Raw genomic sequence first — 24,194 nt, 5'->3', positions numbered from 1 at the left:
TCACTATCTAAGTTAATGTTGCAGCACATGTTTTACTGGTTATTTTCTATGCATTATTTAAAGATATTCTTCTTTTACTTTTGTATTAATATAGAGTTCATCCACCAGACGACCAGAAAAAGTGAGCTGGAGGATACACAATATTATTATTTATAATGCATTCTGCAATAAACTATGCAATGCAATTTTTTTAATTGAATGAATTATTGTATTACCAATTAATAGTAGTAAAAATGTAGATCTTCCTCCTGTAATGTATTCTGAGAATGATTAATACTTTTCAGGGGATTACATCCATTACAACTGCAAATTCCTTAGGTCTATCTGGTATTTATAATTTATTCAATTCTAATACATTTGAAATTGTTTAAAAGCTGACTAATATAATATTGTTTTCAAATCAGTAGTCAAAAAAGAGAGATTTATTTTTGAACAAGATGTCTTTGTAGTTCCAAGCCAGTCAAGTTCCTCCACACCAAACTCGCTCTAAAATGTCTTGGTATGCTGAAGCATTAAGAGTTCCTTTCACTTAAACTAAGGGCCAAGCCCAACCCCTAAAAAATAACCCCACACCATAATCCCCCCTCCACTAAACGTAACACTTGGCACAATCCAGGCAGGCAAGTTTGGTTCTCCTGGCAAAGACCAATCCCAGACTCGTCCATGTGATTGTCAGACTGAAGCGTGATTGGTCACTCAGAGAACACGTCTCACTGCTCTAGAGTCCAGTGGCGGCTGCTTTACTCCACTGCATCCCACGCTTTGCATTGCTCTTGGTGATGTAAGGCTCGGATGTGCTGCTCGGCCATGGAAACCCATTCCATGAAGCTCTCTACGCTGTTCTTGAGCTCATCTGAAGGCCACAGAAGTTTGGGATCATTGCTCCTGCTCCATAAAGAGCAGAAACAATGCTGGAAGTCCATTATTAATCCTATCTGGGTTCAGTATTTTGTATTGTGTAGCTGTAATGTTCTAAATTCCCTATATGAGGACACGGGAATTACTTTTATTATGAAACCTCTTATTGCGTATGCCACCAGGTAGCGTTAGTTTCCGCTATCGTGTTTAGTTTCACTTTCACCAGCCGTTTGCTCCGCCATTTCTACAGGTGTTAATGTGCGTGATTGAATGTAAGTTGATTTAATAATACACAGTTATAAGTGATGCATGTTTATTACATTGGTAAATTAGTTATTCAGCTTGTGCTATCTTATAATATGAGAGCTATATACGGTAATTTGCGCGCATATGTTTGCCGCTGTTAATCCCTCTCTGTGACGTATAACACGTCAGTAGTAAGTTAGTGTTTGTGTTTGTGTAAAGCAACATTATTAGACATACACTGATGTATATTCTTATTCTGTTTATTTCAGAAAGCCCATATTTTATACATTTTGTATATCATGAGACTGAGTACAACTGGATGATGACAATGCATGTGGCCAAACATTATATGAAGATTTGAACAGTTTCCTGTCTCCTGTCACGCTTCTTACCGGAGCCCCGTAGTGGATGAGCATTCGACTAACTATACACAAATACAGTCCCCAACATGTAGTAAATCGAACAATGATAAGGAATATAAACAAAACAGTCTTTACTGAAATACATCCAGCAGGGCTCAAGAGATGACCGGGAAACAGCAAAACAACCATGCCAACCAGCAATGAGACTGAACAATGAACAGAGGGATCTAAGGGCTTATAAACACATGAAGTAATCAAGGGGAAACAGAACGGGTGTGATTACAAACCATGACGAAATATGAACAAACTGGAACTAAGGGAGGAAAATAGAGACAATGATAACCAAACTAAACAAGACATACACTTGACATCAGTAATGTTTTACACTGTAAAAAAGTTTGATAAATTGATAAATAAATGATTCCCACTCACATGAAATGAGTGACTCTGGTCACGTCAGTAGCTTATAAAACATTGTTGTATTTAACACTGGGCCGGTCACCCCTCATTTAGCCATCAAGGCTTTCAATAATGTAAACAGCAATCGTGCATCATCTGGAAGAAAACAAAGAAAATACAAATCATAATGCCCTATAAAAATATTTACAAGAATTAAACGTAAAACACAAATTACAATATAAAAACCAAATCTCCCTGTTTTGTAAATTCAATTGATAAAAGTGCCTGTGCTCTTAAATATATCTGCTTAATTCTCTGTGGCACACCCTTAAGGACACTAAAACAAAGAAAATAGAAATGTTAAAACTAGAACAACTCACTATATTCATCATAAAGTCACCTTCAATATTACACCTTACATTCACAGTTCAGTTCTATACTGCTCATTAATCACGGGTCTTTTCATCTGCCATTACACAAGCATGAGAAGTTGTGTGTTTTTTCAACATGTTTTTGACACATTTCCCCCAGAAATGAACCTGTGCTAGTGTCAGTTCTAAGTTAGTTCGACTGACAAACCTTTAAGGACTGGTTTGGCTTTCCACAGGTTAGAGAGCCAGCACAGAGCCTGGTCTTACGTCACTGTATACGTCTCATCTTTCTCAGCAATGCTAGCGCAGTAGCGGGAAATACAAACACACCAGGCTTGTTCAAGATGCATCAGCGCTGCACGGACCGATCCGCGCATTAATATCAAAATACCGCATGAGCGATTCAAAATCATAAGGACTCGTTTGCGCTCGCTGTAATGTTCATTTTATGTCATACGGCGATCGGGCTGCACAGCGCGCGCCGATGCATCTCGAACGAGCCTCAATGGCTCATGGCTTTATGATCCTACATCGGCATCAAAACGCAGCGAATCCAACGCATTCGTGCAGCTCCCCATGATCTGTATAGACGGAGATTACAATCGAGCAGCTGTTAACTTGATTAGCTGCTATTTAAACAATGGCGGTCACAAGTTTTGTGTTGGTCTTGTTGGTCACGGTAACGCCGCCCCCAGCTGCTGACGCCAGCGGTTCTTACTTCTAGCCCAGCAATGTTTTGGTGCAACTTAAAGGAACACTCCACTTTTTTTGAAAATAGGCTCATTTTCCAAGACCCTTAGAGTTAAAGAGTTTAGTTTTACCGTTTTTGAATCCATTCAGCCGATCTCTGTATCTGGAGTTAGCACTTTTAGCATAGCTTAGCATACATCATTGAATCGGATTAGACCATTAGCATCGTTTTTAAAACATGACTTTAACTATTTTCCTATTTAAAACGTGACTTCTGTAGTTGCATCATGTACTAAGACCAACGGAAAATGAAAAGTTGGGATTTTTTTTAGACCGACATCACTAGGAACTATTTTCTGTGTAATATCACTGCGCCGCTTCACCCGTGGTACGGCAACAAAGTTCCCAGATTATTACGCAGGAATGAGAGAATATATAATCGGTCTAAAAATCAAAACTTTTATTTTTCCGTGGATCTTGGTATGCAATGTAACTACAGAATAGTAAACTTTTAAATTGGAAAAATATTATCTTTTATATATATAATATATAGTCTTTTGTCATTTTTGAGAGCGATGCTAACGGTCTAATCCGATTCAATGATGTATGCTAAGCTATGCTAAAAGTGCTACCGCCAGATACAGAGATCGGCTGAATGGATTCAAAAAACGGTAAAACTAAATTCTTTAACTCTATGGGACTTGGAAAATGAGCCTATTTTTTTTTTTTTAAAAGTGGAGTGTTCCTTTAATAAACACTTTTTCTGGCTCAGAGCTGGTGCTTCGGGTGTGGAAAGACAAAGAACCGATTTGAAACTAGGCTCTGGCTCCGAACTAGCGCCAGCACTGCCTTGGTGGAAAAGGAGTAATAGAGAAAGCACCAACAGGTTTGATTTCCTTTTATAGTGTATTGACTCATGGGGTTTGTAGTCCATCTAATTTGTAGTCCTACACCTACCCCATTACACATGCATACAACTCAATACACTACAGTTCGCTTTACTTGCCTTTGAACACAAAACTCTGCATGCTCACTTTATTTCAATACTGTCTAATAATCCAGGTGTAGTTGTATATGTAATTATTATACAAAGCAATGATTATGGGCAACAGAAATAATTCTTGTCTTTTCTGTGTTTGTTGCAGATATATATCTAATTATGATAATAAGCACTTAAATTCAACAACTATCTAATTATAAACACGATGTTGAATTGTTATATAGGCTATGATCTGAAGTAACTAGCTACTTGAGTAGTTTTTTCATTGGATATTTTTACTCTTACTCAAGTAACTATTGAGATCAGTACTTTTACTTTTACTTTGAGTAAATATTTGTATAAGTTCTTGTATTTTTACTTGAGTACATCTTTTGGATCCTCTGACAGTATGTGCACAGCAGAATTTAGTAACACACACTGACTAACACACCCACGCTGATGAGGTGCTCAGACTCACCGTTACTCTACACAGCTTTACTATGAAACGAGGAACTGCAACAGCGGTTGTGTAGACACTGGGTTTCGCCGAGAGCTGTGTAACTGGATTAAGGGACAGAGTTGCGTTTTTATTATCTTGGTAATAGCGAACTGTTGAAGAAAATGTCTCTCACGTTCGTTTTTTTCTTTCTGTGTGTGTGGCATCTGTTTGGTGAGTTAAATTTTTAATAATTAACAAAAAAATTAATTAAATATATAGTGATAACATTACAGTAACTAAATGACTAAGCAAACTCTCTGTTCCTGTATGTGCTCAAGGTGTTGAGACCGATGAAATGAAGTCAGCAGAAGTTATGGAGGGAGATTCTGTCACTCTACGACCTAATGTTACCGAAATAAAGAGAGATGATCTGATTCTGTGGACTTTTGGACCCAAAAACACACATATAGCTAAAATCAATAGAGCACATCATGAGATCTTTGATGATAGTGTTGATGGGCGATTCAGAGCCAGACTGCATCTGGACAATCAGACCGGATCGCTCACCATCACAAACGCCAGCACACAACACTCTGGAACTTATCGAATAGAAATCATCACTGGGAATCAGATCATACTCGAGACTTTCAGTCTTATTGTCTATGGTAAGCAACTGTAATTTGTCCTGTTATTTTCATATTCTCTAGTTCAAATGTCACCTTTTTAAAATGTAAACGCTTTGGCTTAGAAACAGTATTGATCTTAACATTATTACTTTTCCCTCTAAGAGAAAAGTGCATATATATGGTTTTCCACATCAAAAAACATTTGAATAAATATGAATGTTGGCTTGGGTTTTAGTGCGCTTTTATAAATGCGGCCCCAGGACTGTCAGTATCAGCACTGATCTCTGTGTGTGACTAAATGACATCACAAACTCTCACCCAACACGTCCAATCTCACACAGTTTCTCTCACATTTTCCAGCTTCTCTTTCCATTCCTGTCATCACCAGTTACTCTCAATCAAATCCTTCATCATCTGAAAGACCAGCAAGCTCCAAATGTGTGTTGCTGTGTTCAGTGGTTAATGTCACACAGGTGACTCTCTCCTGGTATAAAGGAAACGATTTACTCTCCTCCATCAATATCCCTGAGCTCAACACCACCATCTCTTTACATCTGGAGGTGGAATATCAGGATAACAACACCTACAGCTGTGTGGTGAACAATCCCATCAGTGACCAGTCTCAACACCTCAACATCTCTGATTTCTGTCACACAAGTTCTTGTGTTAGTAAGTATATAAGATTGTGTTTCCTTCTCATTGGTCTAAAGAGACAATTGAAGTCAGATCCAATAAAAATCAGCTTATTAGATAAATGAATCGAAAGTATTTTAATGACGCAGAGACAGTGCAGTACCATAACATTCTCAAGTTTATTAAGAAAGAAGCCACATATTTATACACAAGGTCAAGCAGAATCATCCATTATGTCCATTCCATCCAATCACAGTACTCAACGATCAGCCCCTACCATATATGCCATGTTAAGAAAAATCATAATTAGAGGGGTCCGATGTTCAAATGTATGTGTGTGTCTTGAGTTCCTATTTGTGTTTGTGTATAAGTGTGTTTAGGGCCTAGTGCTTGTTTTGTCCAGGTTGTGAACATAACCTAATGAAAAGTGGAGAAATGAGAAAATATAAACAATTCCATTAAACGTTTTCTTTTGAGAAACAAAATATCGGTAAAGCATTATTGCTACTTTTTTGCTCAAATGACATATTTGTCAGATATACCTATTGTATGACTTTCTTCTTACCATCAGTGACTCTTGGTGTAGCTATGTAAGGGATAATGTCCACCCAGCCGGTTGTTATCTCAGAATAAACCCCGCCAGAGTGATCAGGACCCCGAGGCGAAGCGGAGCGTCACTCTGAAGGGGTTTATTCTGCGATAACAACCGGCTGGGTGGACATTATCCCGCTTATTACACGGCTACTAGTCTCAGAAAAAAAAAAGTCATACAAAATGCAGCTGTCCGTCAAATAACGTGCTCCACACGGCTCTGATGGGTTAATAGAGCCTTCTGATTCCAATCGATGCGTTTGTGTAAGAAAAATATCCATATTTAAAACTTCATAAAGGAAACCCGCCTTGAAGTCTTCCATTGTAACCCACGGCTGTTTAAGACACAAGATGGCGCCAGCGTTAAGCACAGAAGTAGAACCGGTCAAGATAACTCGCAGTACCCGGATGAGCGGGTGTTATCTGGAAATAACATACCGCTGGAATGCGCGATTGACCAATCAGAATCAAGTATTTCACAGAGCTGTGTAATAAAGTTAGATTATAAACATTGGTATACCAAAAAACATCATGTTAATCTGCACAGAATAGCAGAGTCAAAGTACCAATGTAAAAAACAACCAGAAAAACAAACTTTCCTTTGCAGGTAACCTGTCGTTTTATGCTTCAACCACAGATGTCGATTGAGTCCAGAATATTGCAGTGTATCTTTACGTGCACATAACTCAGTAAGGCCAGTAACATTTTATCTATCTATCCATTAACATTTTACACAAAAGCAGAGGATTGCAATGCATTGAAAACATGTGGATAATTTACGTATTTAACATGTTGTATTAATGTGGCAGAAACAAACTTTCCCTAAATTACAGTTTAAAACTGCAAATACACACAACTTCTGTAGACTTGCATTAGTAAAGTGTCGCATGTCTGTCTGGTCTGGTCTAGCACATGTGGTGTTCTGGTTTAATTCTGTGTGTGGTCCTGTCCTCAGTCTTTGACCCCTGCCCCTCTTGTTATCTGATTATTGATTCATTTGTCTCACCTGTTGTTCCCCATTACCCGCCTTGTTTCTCCCCTATTTAATCTCCTTAGGCCTCTCCTTCTCCTCCTTTAATCTCCTTAGGCCTGCTGAACAAACTCTGAGTTTCAGAGTAGGATTTATCTGGATTTGTCAACTCTAATCCAACCTGATTTAGATCAAGTTCAACCGTTTCTCAAAGCTCAGTATAAACTTTGTCAACTCCAACTCTCGAGTTCAACAACAACTCTCGCAATCAACTCTGAAGCGCGTGCACCTGAAAGTGTGACACGTCGGGCAAACAGACAATCACAGTGTCCGTTTGATTCACTTCTTTTCTGAAGATTGAGATCGTTTTGAAAATTATTATGAAATTAAATGTGTTCATAAGCCAGGAATAAACACAACATTGCTTGACTCTTCATTTCTCCACTTACGAAATATTCTACGTATCCACCGCTCCCTCAACCTTAATGATGCTGAAACCGTTATTCACACTTTCATACCCTCGCAACTTGACTACTGCAATGCTCTATTCACCGGCTTACCATCAAAGGCTATACATCACCTCCAAATGGTACAAAACTCTGCTGCCCGAGCACTAACATTTAATAAAAAATCTGTCCACATCACACCCATCCTCACCAAACTTCACTGGCTTCCTTTGGCCAGCCGCATCCAGTTTAAACTGTTAGTTTTAGTCTAAAAAGCCATTCATGGCCCTGCACTACTATACCTTGCCGAGTTAGTTCACTGATATGTCCCTGCCCGGACCCTCAGATCCAGCAATGATAATCTGCTTGTTGTACCAAAGTTTAAACGCACTACTATGGGAGGTAGGGCTTTTAGTGTTACTGACCCTACATTATGGAACAAACTGCCCTTGACTATCCGTAACGCACCGACTCTAAAGTTGTTTAAATCCCAACTTAAAACTCACCTTTTTTCTCTGGGCAGTAAATAATTATTTCTCGCACTGCCTCTGCCTTTATAGTGATCTCACACCTGTTCATGTCATGTTACATGACTAGTTGCTGTTAATTGTTCACTTTGATTATGTAACTTCTTTGTTGTTTTTGTCTATCTGGAGTTGATTGTTGTACACCTGCTTGTTTATGTGTTATCATGAACAGGCCGATTGTTTTTGTACTACATTGTAAATCGACCATGGGTTCCTGAAAGGCGCTAAAATTTTTTTTATTATTATTATTATTATTATTATTATTATTATTATTATTGCTGCTGCTGTGGCGAGAGTTTGAGAAGCAGCTGAAAGAATATCTGACTATATCAATGCATGATGTGAATCAAAGCAATATGCCTAATAATTATAGGTTCACAAAGAGCTCAAATGAATGCACGTTGTTTAAAATAATTATAAATGCATGTATTATATTAAAATAACTATTTTTCTACTTGTCAATTAATATAATATTTATATTAACATATTATTTGAATTCAAAGTGATTATAATTCATATAATATAAATATAATAAATAATTAGCACCAAAAGATGCACAATTTTATTTCAAAAGTTTTTTTTAAATTATAAACTGCTTTAATTTGGAACGAGACATACAGGGGGTTTGGCTTTATTAAATCTTTACTTGCAGCTGATTGGTCCAGTTTGGGTTTGCGATCTCTAACCCAGAATAAAACCGGCTCCAGAGCAGGTTAGCTGTGCAGTGTAAGTTACCATGGTGATGAACACTGATGATAACCAATCCTGCTTCTTGAGTTTGCTCAAACTAATCTCGAACTTACCTGGGTAACTGAACCCAGCTTTGAGCAACAGGCCACTGGTGTCTTCTGACATGTGCTGGTTTGTTATCATGGTACGTCTCCTGTTTTTATGCTCCTTGTTCCAGACCCTGGTGGTTTGTCTTTATGTTCATTTCTTCTGTTCAGGCCGTTGAACTGAAACTGAAAATCATAAGTCACTGACAGAAAATCAAACAATTAAGGTCAGTTTTTTTTCTATAGTTTTTGCAATGGCTGGTACTGAATAAGAACTGATTCTCAGTTCCCAACACTGACACACTTTTGTCCATTTTTTGTGAACTTGTTGTTAGGGGTTAACAGCTTATGACCCAGACCAGTAGTGAAAAATGAAGACCAAGAGTCAAGAGTATAATTAATTAAAAGAAAAATTTACTGAAGTAAAGTTTGCGGTTTCAACAGCAGAAGCCAGCTTCAAGTCTCATAAGGAGTTCGTAGGCCACGCTCCCTCTCTCACCGCCTCGTTGCCTCGCCCTATTTTACATAGTTGTCCCAACAGTTATACCGTTTTCAAGGTCTTATCCACGTCATTACTGCAATGTGGATGCTTCTGATTGGCTCAGAGATAATGCACAGTCCACACATGTCAGATAGGAGCACATATCGCTAAACTAGGTCAACAAGTTGTCCCATAACTAGAATTACATTATTACAGAATAAAATTGTTTATTTTCTCTACTTAGACTATGCCCACAGTTTTACTGAAACTGTGATCCGATTGGTCGTCTCTGTCCTGGTGGGTGTGGCTACTGTTGCTGTACTGATTTATGACATCAAATCCAGATCAGTGTGACAGGACAGGAGAGCGATTACATCGTGCAGTTACATCATGATTATTTCTGTTACCCTTGTTAGAGTTTCTCTCTCCTGCTGTGTATCATGTTTTGTTTGTTCATCATCAGAGCAATTTTCTGACATTTATTATTACCCATGCCATCGCCATTGTGTCAACTCAACAAAACTGATGGCATGTCTAAGAACAGGAAAAGTATTTGTTTTCCCTTTATTTTAATATAGCTTTTATTGGTTCTGATGTTTTATTGAATTTGTACAGTATACTCTATACATAACATTGCTTTACTTTTAACATTTGGCGTTGCAGCAAAATAGCTTACTAAATATAGATTTATTACTGTATATTATTACATGCTTGTTTATGAAAATATAAACAGAATCAAAGCTATCACTGCTAAATTGTGCAGTTCAGTGGTTAGAAATTAATCTAATGATATCAATTCAATTGAATGCATTTCTAAATGTACAATGTCTAACAATAAATGTAATCATTTACAAAATATATTGTGTTGCGGTCATTATTGTGCATTAGTGATGAACACCTGCTGTTAACAAGCTAAATCACTGAAGGAAAAAGACCGACAATAACTAAAACTGACTTCAGCCACAGCTTTAGAGGAAATCAACTGAAGATAAAATACATTAAGGCCCAATCCCATTTCTACCCCTTAGCCCTTCCCTTTCCCCTCCCCCTTCGTTTGGCGCTCCGTGCTGCTAGAATGTGTGTAGTGAGTTTGCCATTCTGAATCAATAACTTGTGTCGCTTGCTAAACGTGCTATCTGAGTGTTGTGAAAACAAATTAATAATACAGTTATTAGAAATATCTGGTCATCCTTAATAACACCATCGATATTTACATCTTGTATCATATGTAAACGCTTGCATTACCAAGGCAACAACAGACTCTCATTTGTATTACACTGCAAAGAACTCCATTATCATTCACCAGTCTTGTATGTTATCCCTTCACCTATCCCTAAAAAAATGGGACACCACAACTACACCATTACACTTTTTACACATCTTTCTAACAGAAATCAGGCATGAGCACGTATAACAGATTACTCACTCCCAACGTTTTTTGCGCCGTGTTTGGATTTAAGTCCAGTTTGAAAACATAGTAGCCGATACAGAATGATAGCCTACAGAACTATATATATATGGGATTAGGCCTAAATCTCTTAAGATCTTATTAAACAAACTCCCAAAACAGCATTACCAGCTTCACTTATTACTGTGTTTTGCGAGAGTTGTTCTAATCCACATTCAGAGCTGTATACTAGAAACACTGGATCCCAGAGTATGCCTACCGCCCGAACAGATCTACCTCAGCAGCCCTTCATATAGCCCTCTCACACCTCGAAAACAAAGATGCTTACACTGGGATGAATTTCATCGACTACAGTTCTTTTAACACGGCTATTCCCCACAAATTCACTCATAAACTGTCACAACTTGAACTGAACTCTACACTTTGCAACTGGCTGTTAGGTTTCCTCACTGGTAGGCCGTAGTCTGTCACAATTGGAAATATCACATCAAACAGAATGTGTTCTTAGCCACATGATTTACACACTGTTCACATATGACATCATACTAAATCAATTGCAAATTGTGACTTATTTTGCCAGCACAGGTCACAATTTCTGATTCAAACTCCTAGAGCTTTAACTCTACATCCATACTCGGCTCAGACCTTCAGACTGTTCTGACTTTGTGTGCTATATATTTACTTACTGATCCCACTACTGTATTACAATGTCATAGAGACATGGGGGTGGGCTTATTTTACTCAGGCAACCAATCATTCTCTCAGAATTATAGTGAACCTGCTAAGCCACACCATAGCAACCATTAAGAGCACCATAGCAACTAATCCCAAAGACTGCCATTATAAAAGGCCCAGTAGGATATCTTTGCAGTACATTGTCATAGAGATATGGGGGTTGGCTTATTTTGCTCAGGCTAACAATCAGTCTCTCGGAATAGAGCAACCCAAACACAAACATAATGTCATAGAGGAATGGGGGCTGGTTTAAATCAGTCATACGGACAAGCAGCCATTGTAGTATCATCATTGAGCTGCCAAGCCACTCCCTAGCAACCAAACAGTGTACCTTAGAAACCGTTTAGCAAGATCTATCTATCTATCTATCTATCTATCTATCTATCTATCTATCTATCTATCTATCTATCTATCTATCTATCTATCTATCTATCTATCTATCTATCTATCTATCTATCTATCTATCAACCTTTCTCTGCAGTTGCTATAATGAGGTTGATTTGTTGCTGAAAGATAAATAATGTTGTGATGTCATAGTGTGATGGCATGATAACATTATGTAGAATATACAACGACATTGCTCAAGTTGACTGGCCATCTCAGTGAATGTGAAATTTGTTAGTTTACATTTGTTCATTTCCTGTAACGTTACTGAACACTGTTACTGAAAACTCCTGAATACAGAATGAGCTGTGATTGTGACAGAGAAAAACATTTGTGTCATTTAGAAGGAAATGTTTGCCTTTTAGTGCTGGAGTTAGTAACATTTCAAAAGTGTCTAAAGGATACATTTTAAAAGTCGCTAAATATTTTGCTATATGTGTTTTTTTTGCTATTTAAATCTATGGCTAAGTTGTCATCACAGAATGCTCTAAGTAAAATGAAATCTAAGTCCAAGTCAAACTCTCTTAGGTGTAAGATTTCACAAGGAAGTCATTAGAATATTTAAACAGACAGTATTGCTTTAAACACAGTTGTTTTATTTAATAAATAGTTAGGTTTAAATAGCATATATATATATATATATATATATATATATATATATATATATATATATATATATATATGCTATTTAAACCTATATATATATATATATATATATATATATATATATATATATATATATATATATATATATATATATATATATATATATAGTCATATATATAGTCATATATATTAGTCTATATGATACTTTTTTTTTTTTTTACACTTTTTTCAGTCCAAGGTCTGTGCACACAACACACATACATACGGCTGTTTTGAAAGAACCGTGTAGCTTTGACAAATGCTTCTCACAGGATGTGGTTTAACAAGGAAAGTAAGATGTAAGAAGTCTATTCAAAAGTTAAGGACTTGTTTTAGTAAAGATTGTGTGAGCCGGAAAGGTGAATGTATTGAAAGACAATGTATTGAGAAAGTGTAGCTCAGAGTATCTGAAATGTTTTTTGTTCTTTATTAATGTGACAGGGACAATCCTTTTGGGAACCGCGGCCCAGATTAGTTTTGATCTTATGGTGCTCAGCAGCTTTTCAGCAAACACTCCTCCTCTGTGAAAACCACACTGACATTCAAAAATCATGTTTCTGCTTTTATATTAGAGAAGTGGAAGCCTTGGAAAACACAAAAAAGCAAACTGAAATTGGGTTGGGCTGTTAATGTGAATGGTGAGAGACCAGAAACCATAAAACGATCCCCAAGAACCTTCCACCAAACCAATCTGGCTCTTTCTAAGAGAGATTATTGAACGACTGATGATTAATGAAAGTCAGCTCTTGATGGTCATGAACCAGCTGAGATTTCTGATGTGAATCCACAGATATGCTCATGTCATTAGACGCCCAACAATCAAATCTATTCACGTTCTTGTAAACTGCATTGGAGAAAATGTGTGTTCTGGGAATAATAAAAGTAAATATAATTCAATGTAATGTGTATATTACAAGTACTTATGAGAACTTCTTTAGAAGCAAACAGCCATCACTTTCATTATTATTACCAATAATAATAATAAGTTTAATTATATAGCGCCTTTCCCAAGCTCAAGGACGCTTCACAATAACAGCAAAAAATAATTAAAGTGACTGGTGAGGGTTACTTCCTGTATGTGGAAAGAAGCTCTTAGAAAGTCAGAATTGTATTAGTTTACACTCAGTCAACAGATCTGACAACACCAGCACACACACTTGAGCATAATTACAATAATAATATTCAACATTTTTGGACTTTCGTAGCATTATTTTAGCTCATCAGTTTTGTTTGGCATATTTTTTATAATATATTTTTTGTATTCAGTATTTAGATTGACTTTGTTACACGTGTTACATGTTACTATAGTAATAATTATAAATGATGTGATAATTGTATTATTGCACCACTGGTTTACACTTTATTTTAAGATATCTTTATTACACTATAAATATATTATTACTCAGTAATTAAATGTATAATTACAGTGTGACAAAGACACCTTAAAATAAAATGCAGTGTATTTTTAATATGTTTTTTTACAGTAGTTTTAAAGGAAGTGTGTGTAAGATTGTGGCCAAAACTGGTACTGCAATCACTTTCACATGACTGTAGAGCGGTGTCTCCCGCTCCCCCTGACTCGAGGTTGCCAGATTGGCTGCAGGATCAGCAGATCATTTGTAGATCTGCAGCTGAGGTAACTAGAGCAGATCTGGCAACCCGGATGCTGAGACACAACTGACTTTGTGACTGGTCGATAAGTGGAGGGCGGAGCTTCAGGCCAAAACACAACATGTCAACATTAACATCAGTTGAGGGCTGTAACAACAACTTTATAATGACAATATCCTGGCCGGACTACTGTTGGCAGTAATAGAAGTGTTTGAAATGAACATGATTTCTTAACATCTAGTGACATACCAGGGCCATTTTATGATTCATTGAAATACATTTCTTACATACAGTTCCTTTAGTATATTTTAGAAACGTGCGTTAATATTTGTTTTACAATATGGAAAATTGTCTGATTTCTGAGAGTCTGCCTTTTATTGCCTTCCACTAAACAGACACACAGAAGATCTGAGCGTGTTTAAAGAGTAAAACAAATGAGTTCCCAGTGACTCTTGCAACTCACCGTGTGAAAGCTGCTGTTGTGGTTTGAGTTACAAAGATCTAGCGAGAATGTGGTTTATTCTGATGGGCTTGTGCAGAAGACAGTGGATATTTTTACAAGTGTAATGCATGAAGACTTATTTTCCTCTCATTCTGAAACCAGCTTGACTATGAACCGATGAAGTGAATTGATCAACGCATCAACAAATACAGTTGAATCACAGGTCAGAGGTCAGTCAGCACACACACTGATCATCTCACTGCGCTTTATAGCACATCAGTAGATTCAACGGTAAAAAAGACACCAAATCAAGGGTCACACAACACCGCAAGTAGAGCAGAAGGGGAGTTTTTGGAGGGAACTGGTAGAATTTATAGCTTTAAGATTTAATTTTACACTAAAGGATAGTATTGTATATGTGGCGAGGTTGGCGAGCAAGAGACGTGGGAGGAGCAAGCGAGACCGGTGTGTGATTGAGAATGAGCCTCACCTGCGAGCCACACACACTCGAGTCCTCTCATGAGGGAGCTCGGAGCTCATATAAGAAGAGAAATTTAGAGCAATGGCAAATAAAGAAAGAATTCCCCTATCTGGGAATATATTTTAAGTTTATAGCTCCAATGTGTTTATGCTCTTAAAATAATAATGGGAAACTACTGTCTAAGAGGAGAAATAGCCCCAACACTGGGCTTATTCATTCATTGTTTGTGTGTGTGTGTGTGTGTGTGTGTGTGTGTGTGTGTGTGTGTGTGTGTGTGTGTGTGTGTGTAGAGAGAGAGAGAGAGAGAGATCTTTATCTTTTCTACATTAGATCTTCTTGAATCATATAAGCTCATATTATATTTTACTGGCACACTTTGTAAATATATTTTATTCCAAAGGCAAAAGCTGTTACTTGTACAGGAACTGTATTTTTACTTTTTTTTTTAATCCCTAAACAAACTGCCTTAGATAATGATTAAACAGTTAAAGTACAAATGATTAAATACAACAACAAAAAATAAATAAAAAATAAATAATAATAATAAATACAATACAACAAATAATAATAGTCATAAAAAGTAAATAAAATCAAAATAATAATAAATAGATAGTTGGATACCACAATCAAAAGGTGTAACAGTGGCTCATCTGTAAGCTACATACACCATGCACATTTACAAAGGTACCGAGCATCTAACACCACGAAACCACCACATAGAAAGGTGTATGAAAAAGAAAAGGTTACAGTTTACATTTAAATATCGTTATTCCTCAGGAAGTACATTTATGGATGAGAAATATGATAGTAATGGTTGCCAGACATGAGAGAATTTATGAGAACCTCTAATTGAATATTTAATCTTTTCCAAGTGTAGGTATAACATCAAATCCTGAAGCCACTGAGATGCTTTAGGTGGCTTTACAGATTTCCAATGCAATAGAATCCGTTTGCGAGCCAATAAGGATGGAAAGGCAAGAATGTTTAGTTGTCTTTAGTTGAGTCAGACTTGTTTCATCATCTTTCTGGAGCGCCAAAAATAGCAAATTCACCACATGGCTTCAGTTGAGTTTCACATACTTTGGAAAGTGTGTCGAAAATGGTTGACCAGTAGATAGTAAGTTTGGGGCATGTCCAGAACATATGAGTCAGATCTGCTTCTCCATTGTGACATCTTATACAGGTCTTGTCAAAAGAAGGATTGAAAGAAGCAATCCGTGTTCTGCTAAGGTGAATGCGGTGCAGAACCTTGAACTGTATTAAATTCAATCGGGCACAAGAGGTGCTACCGTTCACTCTACTTAGGGCACTTCTCCAAAATTCCTCAGAAAATACTGTCCCAAGCTCTTTCTCCCAGCCACTTTTAATGTCCGTTCCTACACTTTTCAAAGCCAAAAGAATTGTATATATTCTTGAGATAAAACCTTGTAGGTGGAAGGGAACTTCAAACAGAGAGGCTGTAGGAGATTTGGATGGCATGTATGGTAATGATGGGCTTTGGGCACTCACAAAATGATGTATTTGAAAGTAACAAAAAAGGTCAGCTTGATTAAGATTGAACTTGGAAAACAGGTCCTTAAAACTAGCAAAGACACCATCAATATAGAGATCACTAAACTGTAGGGCTGTAACGATATGCGATATGAAATCGAAATCGCAATACGCAGGTCCACAAACCTGTATCGCGATGTGAGGAGGCAGAATCGCGACACACCCCTTCCAACTCCCAGAATTATCCTTCCTGTCAGCAGTATGGCAACATTTCAGCAGCCCGGTGGAGAACAAGGATGGCAATCGTGTAGTTGACAAGACCCACACAATTTGCCGTAAGTGTTTCAAGAAGCTTCCCCAACCGGCTGGCAACGTCGTGGTGTGAGCGTGGCGTTTCTGTTGCATGTCATCCGCGGGGCGGCTGCGTGGCGTTTTCTCTTTCTTTGCACACCAGAAGCGTGTCTGACGCGGCGCTTCTGTTGGTATTGATGTACAGGAGGCCCTATACTTCATGGTAATATATATTGCCTATTGGTACCGCAAAGAAAATGTCGGCAGTAGCCTATTGATTATACAGATATATGGTATTGACGGCAAAATAGGCTACAGAATACTGTACAGAATAAAACTGTTTTGTCCCCCCCCATATCGAGGTTTGTATCGTTTCATGGGTCAAAAATCGTGATACGAACCGAATCATGGGTTTGGTGTATCGTTACAGCCCTACTAAACTGAGTAATACCCTTTTTTTGCCATTGCTTAAAGGCCGAGTCAAGCTTGGCAGGGACCAATTCATGGTTATTGCATACTGGGCTTTAAGACAGAAGTGCTTGTCTTAACTGCAAGTGTTGGCGTAACTGAGCCCATATTTTAATTCCAAACTTGGTGTGGTTAATGATTGGACTGTCCTCTATCTTTGTGCCAAAGCTCATAACTTTTTACTAAGCGGTTCTATGGGCTGCCATAGACTTTCCATTTCCATGAGTCATTTTGAGTAGAATGAACACTGAACAACATCGGGTTCAATGTATATTGTGCTATTTTAATAGGTAGGCTAGATGTTACTAGGGCTTGTAAAGAGGTTGTTGTGCGGGATTTAGATTCTGTTTCATACCAATCATTAGTTCCTGATCAGTGCATTTGAACTTGAGCCGCCTAATAATAATATAAAAAAATTAGGTAGAGCCAACCCACCATCGCTCCTATTTTCTTGTAGAAACTCTTTCCGAATCCTAGGAGTTTTCCCCTCCCATATAAAACTGGAAATAGATTTTGTCTAATCTATTGAAAAAGGCTTTGGATAAAAAGATGGGAAGGCACTGAAATAGATGTTAGAATCTCAGGAGAACTGTCATTTTAACACAGTTCACCCTGCCAGTTAGGGTTAGATGAAGGATCCTCCATTTTTTAAAATCAGATTTGAGTTTAATCAAAAGAGGAGTAAAATTATTTTCATATAGTCCTTTAAAGGTGTGTGCAATATTGATACCTAGATATTTAAACCCAGTTCTGCCAGAAAGACTCGGGAGAATAAATACTGTGACAATTATCCATTTATTAACAACCCAGCAGGCAATAAAGTACTTTGGCATAGGCCCCATCTGTAGCTCGCAATATGAGGGTCCGGACTCTGCATATCCTGCCTGAAGACGAAGGCAGAGGGGCAGCTGACCCCCCCATGAGGTATGGAAGAGACCATCCTGGTGGTGGTGGTGGGGTGGAGTAGGGAAGGATTTGACTTGGAGGTGGTGGGGAGGATGGCGGTGAATTGGGGCATCAGCATCTGCGAACTCCAACATGAGTAAGTACCGATCTTTTAAACCCAAGTATAAGAATGTAATTGGATAGATAGAAGCTGAAGTGACGTAACAATTAAGTCTTCCCGGCAGAACTTATGCTAAAGCTTTCATTTCTACCAGAAAGACTCGGGAGAATAAATACTGTGACAATTATCCATTTCTGAACAACCCAGCAAGCAATAAAGTACTTTGGCAGAGGCCCCGTCTGTAGCTCGCAATCAGAGGGTACGGACTCTGCATATCCTGCCTGAAGACGAAGGCAGAGGGGCAGCTGACCCCCCCGTGAGGTATGGAAGAGACCATCCTGGTGGTGGTGGTGGGGTGGAGTAGGGAAGCAGGGCCACGCGTAGACTAGGCCGCAGGGCAACGCGGAGACAAGGCCGCAGGGCAACGCGGAGACTAGGCCGCAGGGCCACGCGGAGACAAGGCCGCAGGGCCACGCGTAGACTAGGCCGCAGGGCCACGCGGAGACAAGGCCGCAGGGCCAGACGGAGACAAGGCCGCAGGGCCAGACGGAGACAAGGCCGCAGGTTCACACGGAGACAAGGCCGCAGGTTCACACGGAGACTCGGCCGCAGGGCCACACGGAGACTAGGCCGCAGGGCCAGACGGAGACAAGGCCGCAGGGCCAGACGGAGACAAGGCCGCAGGGCCGCGCGGAGACTAACATCACACGGAGACAAGGCCGCAGGGCCGCGCGGAGACTAACATCACACGGAGACAAGGCCGCAGGGCCGCGCGGAGACTAACATCACACGGAGACAAGGCCGCAGGGCCACACACAGGAAACCAGATTCACTCCAGGTATGTCAGAATTTACATTATTACATTTTGAGGAGGGTGGGGAGTGTTGTAATGGGGTGAATTATTACTGAGGTTATTATAGTTAATAAGATATTTTCAGCGCGGTCCCCAGGCAGAAATATTACAGTTCCTACAGCAAACCGAATACCATTATTATTTTGTACTTTGATTTTAATTGAAATGGTGGTGGAATAGATAAAGTAATAATGAGGGAATTTTAACTGTTTGTATTCCTCAACTCCAGGCATATTAAGATAAAATAAGCTCACGCTGCAGCTAAACTTTAACTCGCTCATTCAGCCTGGTTCTGGTTCCTAAAATCCCCCAAAACATGTTCTCCATCGTTGCATGCTCATGGATGACGCATGCAGATATCTATATGGTTCAAAGATTAGTCAAGATTAGTCATTAGTCACTGTAGACAGAGTTTGTCTAGACCAGTTCAATATTGTCAATGCATGGATTGCGATTGCTGCTGTTATCTTCTTGTGCTTGCTGATTTGGGATAAGTACGGATTTCTTGGAATCTCATTTTCCCTGGATCTGTGAGTACTCACTGTGGTTTAAAATTACTAAGAGCTTCAATGTAGTGCAGTTGATACACTAAAACTCCTTAGTTTGGGTTTATTGGGGTTTAATGTGATTGTCTGGTCTTGTGTAAATGTGAATTGTGATTTATTGGATTTAATTTGAAAAGAGAAAGAAACAAGGAATCACTTGAATTCCACCTTAATAAATTCAGGTTTATAGTTCAGTTCACATTCTTGAGGATTCCCGTGGAGGAAGTAAAATGTGTATGGTCACAGTTACAGAACATGTGTGTACATTGCATTGGAATTAATATTTACATATTGGAAAGTTGGAACACAGTATTTGGAACTTCAGTCTGCTGTGACTTCCCATTTCATGAACTGGAACTGCTGTACGTATTTCCAAGTGTAATGAACCGTCACTCGACATGGGATACATTTGCAAGCTTAATCAAAATTCTTAGTCGTAGAGGCAGGGGTCAGGAACAGCAAACACAGCACTGGAGACTAGGCAGAATCGTGGTCAGTAAACAAGCTGGCAGCTTAAATACACAAGTCCATATGAGCTGGAGCTGGAAGGTGATCAGAGTCCAAGGACGGGGCTTGTGGGAAATGTATTGCTAGTCCGTATAGGTGAATGAATGGAGGCATGTGAGTCAGTATTCTGGGGATGGAGCCCTCTACTGGCCAGATGAGGGAATCACAGGGTTTGTCTCCGTGACACCAAGTGAAACGGAATATTGAAGAGAGGGCAAGGTTTTACTTCAGCACTCCTCCTTTTTATCTCTCGCTCATAGCAGACGAATGGTTGGAGGAGAGTTGTTAAGGATATTCAAACCCAAGCTGTCAAACTGATGTTATCTGGAAGGAACGCCATTCAGACCGACTTCTCCTAAATCACTGACACACACACACACACACACACACACACACACACACACACACACTGCCCCTAAACCTACCTATCACAGGAAACATTCAGAGTCGCAATCCGCGAGCTCGAGGCGGCACAACCTTTTGTCTCCAAACGGTGGCCGCCAAAGCCGGATTTAGCGCGGCCTCTTTTTTTGACTTTTCGACTTTTCGGGAAGAGCCCGCGGGTCCATATCCGACTCAGGATCGTGCAGAGAAGGAAAATGGCACCCCCGGCTGATCGGCCCTTCCTAAGTTGTTTCATTTTCCTTTAAAAACAGGAAGAAAAACATTTCCTTTATTAAGCTGTACCTTTTTTTGACCTTTCGACCCCTGAAAAAGGCAGTGGATCTGTCTGACTTTTCCGTCCGACTTGAGATGCCACGCGCTTCCGTCCCCAAACGGGGGCCATCCGAAGCCGGATTTACGCCCATACCGGACCCGAGGGATCACAGCCTCTTTTTTGACCTTTCAACCCCCGAAAGAAGCCGGGGGTCCGCCGGACATTTCCGCCGACTCCGGGGCCACGGCGAGAAGGAAAACGCTGTCTCCCTCTCGAAGCGGCATCCACAAATCCGCTCTGGCAAGGCACTTGTGAAAATAGCAGAGAAGGATTTTGCCACGGAGGTCCCGCGGGCTCCAGGTTTGGCACCCTGGCTCAGAGGGGGCCCCCGAATGGCATACCTAAATATATTCAAGAACTCAAATCTCAAGGAGCCGCTAACCTTTCTTGTCCGAACGATGGCGAATCGAAATTTTAGCAGGTAATTGGACAAATAACTGGTCCGTGGGAAAGGGGCATGGCCGCACCTGCCCACATGAGGATTGGTCCAATGGAAAGGCACGAAAATTGAAGAATAGTAGGGTAATCGGACAAATAACGGGTTGGCGGGACCCTGACCGCTCCACCAAACCGATAGTCAAGCAGACGAATAACGGACCAGCGGAAGCGAGGTAATCATGAAAGGTCAGACGGCGATCTATATAACTGAGAAAAGTGATCCGTTTTTGTCCTATGGGTAATTATTCGCCCATTGGACAATTAAACACATGGGGTGTATACAGCAAACCCGCTATAAGTACTTCCTCAAAAAAACTCATCCTGTATGATTTAGAAGCGGTGATCTCAAGTTTAACTATCCTTATGGGGGCACTTAGTCCCCACAATGTAATATAAACAAGGACACACACTCACACACACTCTCTAACCCTACTTTAAACCTACCCATTACACACACACACACACACACACACACACATGCTAACCCTACCTTTAAACCTACCCATTATTTTTCGTATCTGACAGAAAATAGCAGTTTTTTTTTAAATTAAACTGTACTTTGTAAAAGTTCGAGAACACAGTTGTATTATGCTAATCTATGTATGAATACCTATTGGAGTCATTGATGTTGCATTCGTGAAACCCTGTTGTGTTTCTTGTCTTTCTTGTCAGTTCTTCACTAGATCTTCAGGATCATCTGAGGGATTCCACTGAATGAAGATGCTGCTGATCATTGAAGCTCTTCTTATCATTTCAGCTGCTCTGGGACAGGTGAGCTTGTGTTCTCGGATGAATATTACAGACATGAATACTGATGATTGATCATTATGATTCCTGTCACTGCAGGATCACAGAGTTGCTGCTGATAAAGAACCATATCCATTGGATATGGCAGTGAATTCTACTGATGATGAATATGACGGCTGTACAGAGAACATGACACGCCTGGTGGAGACAGAATACCTGAAGAGGGAGCTCGCTATGTCTAAATCTTCTTTTAAAGAAGCTTGGCAGGAAGCTGAAATAAAACATAGGAAGCCAGAAAATAACTTGACAAGGAATCATTCAATCGCTATGTATGTGTACACAGACAGAAAAGTCTATTTTGTTTTCAATAATGATACTCATCATGGGAAACACAGCTACACAAATAAGACATACGAATGGTACTCACTTTACTTTCTGTTAACAAAAGCAATACAGATTCTGAAGCAAACACAAGACAAATGTATTGTAAGTTATCGGAATACAAATGTTAAATTTAATAAGAATGTATTGAACACAATAGTTCGTTTTGGCTCATTTACATCTTCCTCCTATAATTTTAAGAATAAAACGATTTTTGGAAATGTATCTTGTTTCGAGATCAACACTTGTTATGGTGCAAATGTGTCAAAGTATTCTAAGCTTCCTCATGAGAAAGAGGTGCTGATTCCTCCATATGAGATGTTTAGGGTCACTAATATCAAGTCTAGAAGTGATTGTGAAACCGTCTACACTTTAAACAGCACTGGAAAACAAAGTGACCTGAACTGTGCTCTATTCACGAGACCGAGTCCATAAAGAAGTACTGTGTGTTGAACAAAGTGCTCTGAATGTACATCAGTTCTACACAAATGAAATGTATTTGTCAGAAAGCATACAGTACTTTCAACATAATGAAATAAAGTTATTTCAAGTGACCCATTCAGTGTCCTCGGAGTGATATATGTATATAATATTTGTAAAATGTGAAATATGATATTATTTGGTAATTTATATTTAATAGTTTATCACTGTTTAACCCTTTGTTGAAATTATACCCTGAATAATTCCAGAGCAAGTCAGCATCAATCAAAGTGTAACAATTTATTAACAGTCAGGTAAATGTATAATGCCAATCACATAATCAATTCAAATATCCATACGTAACACCAAATACTCTGAAGTAAAGAATGAAATATATACCTGACTTCTGAAAATTACATAACACTGGGTTATCTTAAGGCAAGGCAAGTTTATTTATATAGCACATTTCATACACAATGGCAATTCAAAGTGCTTTACATAAAAAATAAAAATACCATGTGTAAGAATTAAAAATAAAATCAATGATAATTCAGACAGTTGTAAAGAGAATTTAAAAAATAAAAATAAAATGGTGAGTTAGGGTTCCCTATCTGCCTGATTCTTTAATTTCGAGTACTCCTATATGAGGCAGGTTCAGAATGTCTCCTGGACCTTACAAGCTCCTGTAGGGGACGTGACCTTTGCCCCGCAGGGCCTCCCCTTTCTTGAGTCCGCTTCTTTACACCATTAACAAGCAGAATGAAGTGAAGCACACTGCTCTCCTTTTACAATCTCCTCCAAAAATAATAATCAACAGATGCTTAAGAGTTATAAGTATACAGTTGTAAAGAGGAGTAAAAAGAATAAAAAGATATTCTTCCATTCTGTGGGTCACATCTGTTCTGTGTCTAGCACTCTGTGGGACTTTTATGTTGAGGTTTATCTGTTCATTGCTTCTGTGTCCTGTTTCCTGTGGGGTTTTTGTAGTTCTTGTAGTTTTTCATGTTCGACGTCACCCAGAGGAATAAAGTGGAGCGCGGCGCGCGACATTAGTGTTCACGGACGACTGGATCTGCAGCTGAGAGTGTTTATGGGCGTGCATTTCCTCTCTCGCTCTAGTCACGCGCGCGCGCACCCTACCGGGAGAAGAGCCCGTACGGCCCATACAAGGACCTTCTGCTCTATTAACGTCAAGCCGACCCATACTCGAAAAAAACTCTCTGAAACTT

General features: G+C 39.1%; 2 protein-coding genes across 2 annotated transcripts; both read left to right on the top strand.

Moving 5' to 3' along the window:
* The first annotated feature begins 3,666 nt into the window (after positions 1-3,666).
* On the top strand, positions 3,667-10,221 carry LOC137090432 (SLAM family member 5-like). Its single transcript, XM_067454410.1, has 4 exons — positions 3,667-4,575; positions 4,683-5,009; positions 5,331-5,639; positions 9,639-10,221. The coding sequence occupies exons 1-4, from the start codon at positions 4,527-4,529 to the stop codon at positions 9,746-9,748; spliced, it is 795 nt and encodes a 264-aa protein (XP_067310511.1). The 5' UTR covers positions 3,667-4,526; the 3' UTR covers positions 9,749-10,221.
* Positions 10,222-19,614: 9,393 nt separating this feature from the next.
* Positions 19,615-23,103, top strand: LOC137090448 (erythroblast NAD(P)(+)--arginine ADP-ribosyltransferase-like). Its single transcript, XM_067454414.1, has 3 exons — positions 19,615-19,739; positions 22,090-22,188; positions 22,264-23,103. The coding sequence occupies exons 2-3, from the start codon at positions 22,132-22,134 to the stop codon at positions 22,978-22,980; spliced, it is 774 nt and encodes a 257-aa protein (XP_067310515.1). The 5' UTR covers positions 19,615-19,739; positions 22,090-22,131; the 3' UTR covers positions 22,981-23,103.
* The last annotated feature ends 1,091 nt before the right edge of the window (positions 23,104-24,194 follow it).

This window comes from Pseudorasbora parva, chromosome 2 (assembly GCF_024679245.1).
Source record: "Pseudorasbora parva isolate DD20220531a chromosome 2, ASM2467924v1, whole genome shotgun sequence".
NCBI lineage: Eukaryota > Metazoa > Chordata > Actinopteri > Cypriniformes > Gobionidae > Pseudorasbora > Pseudorasbora parva.
This window is presented reverse-complemented; position numbering and strand designations above follow the sequence as displayed.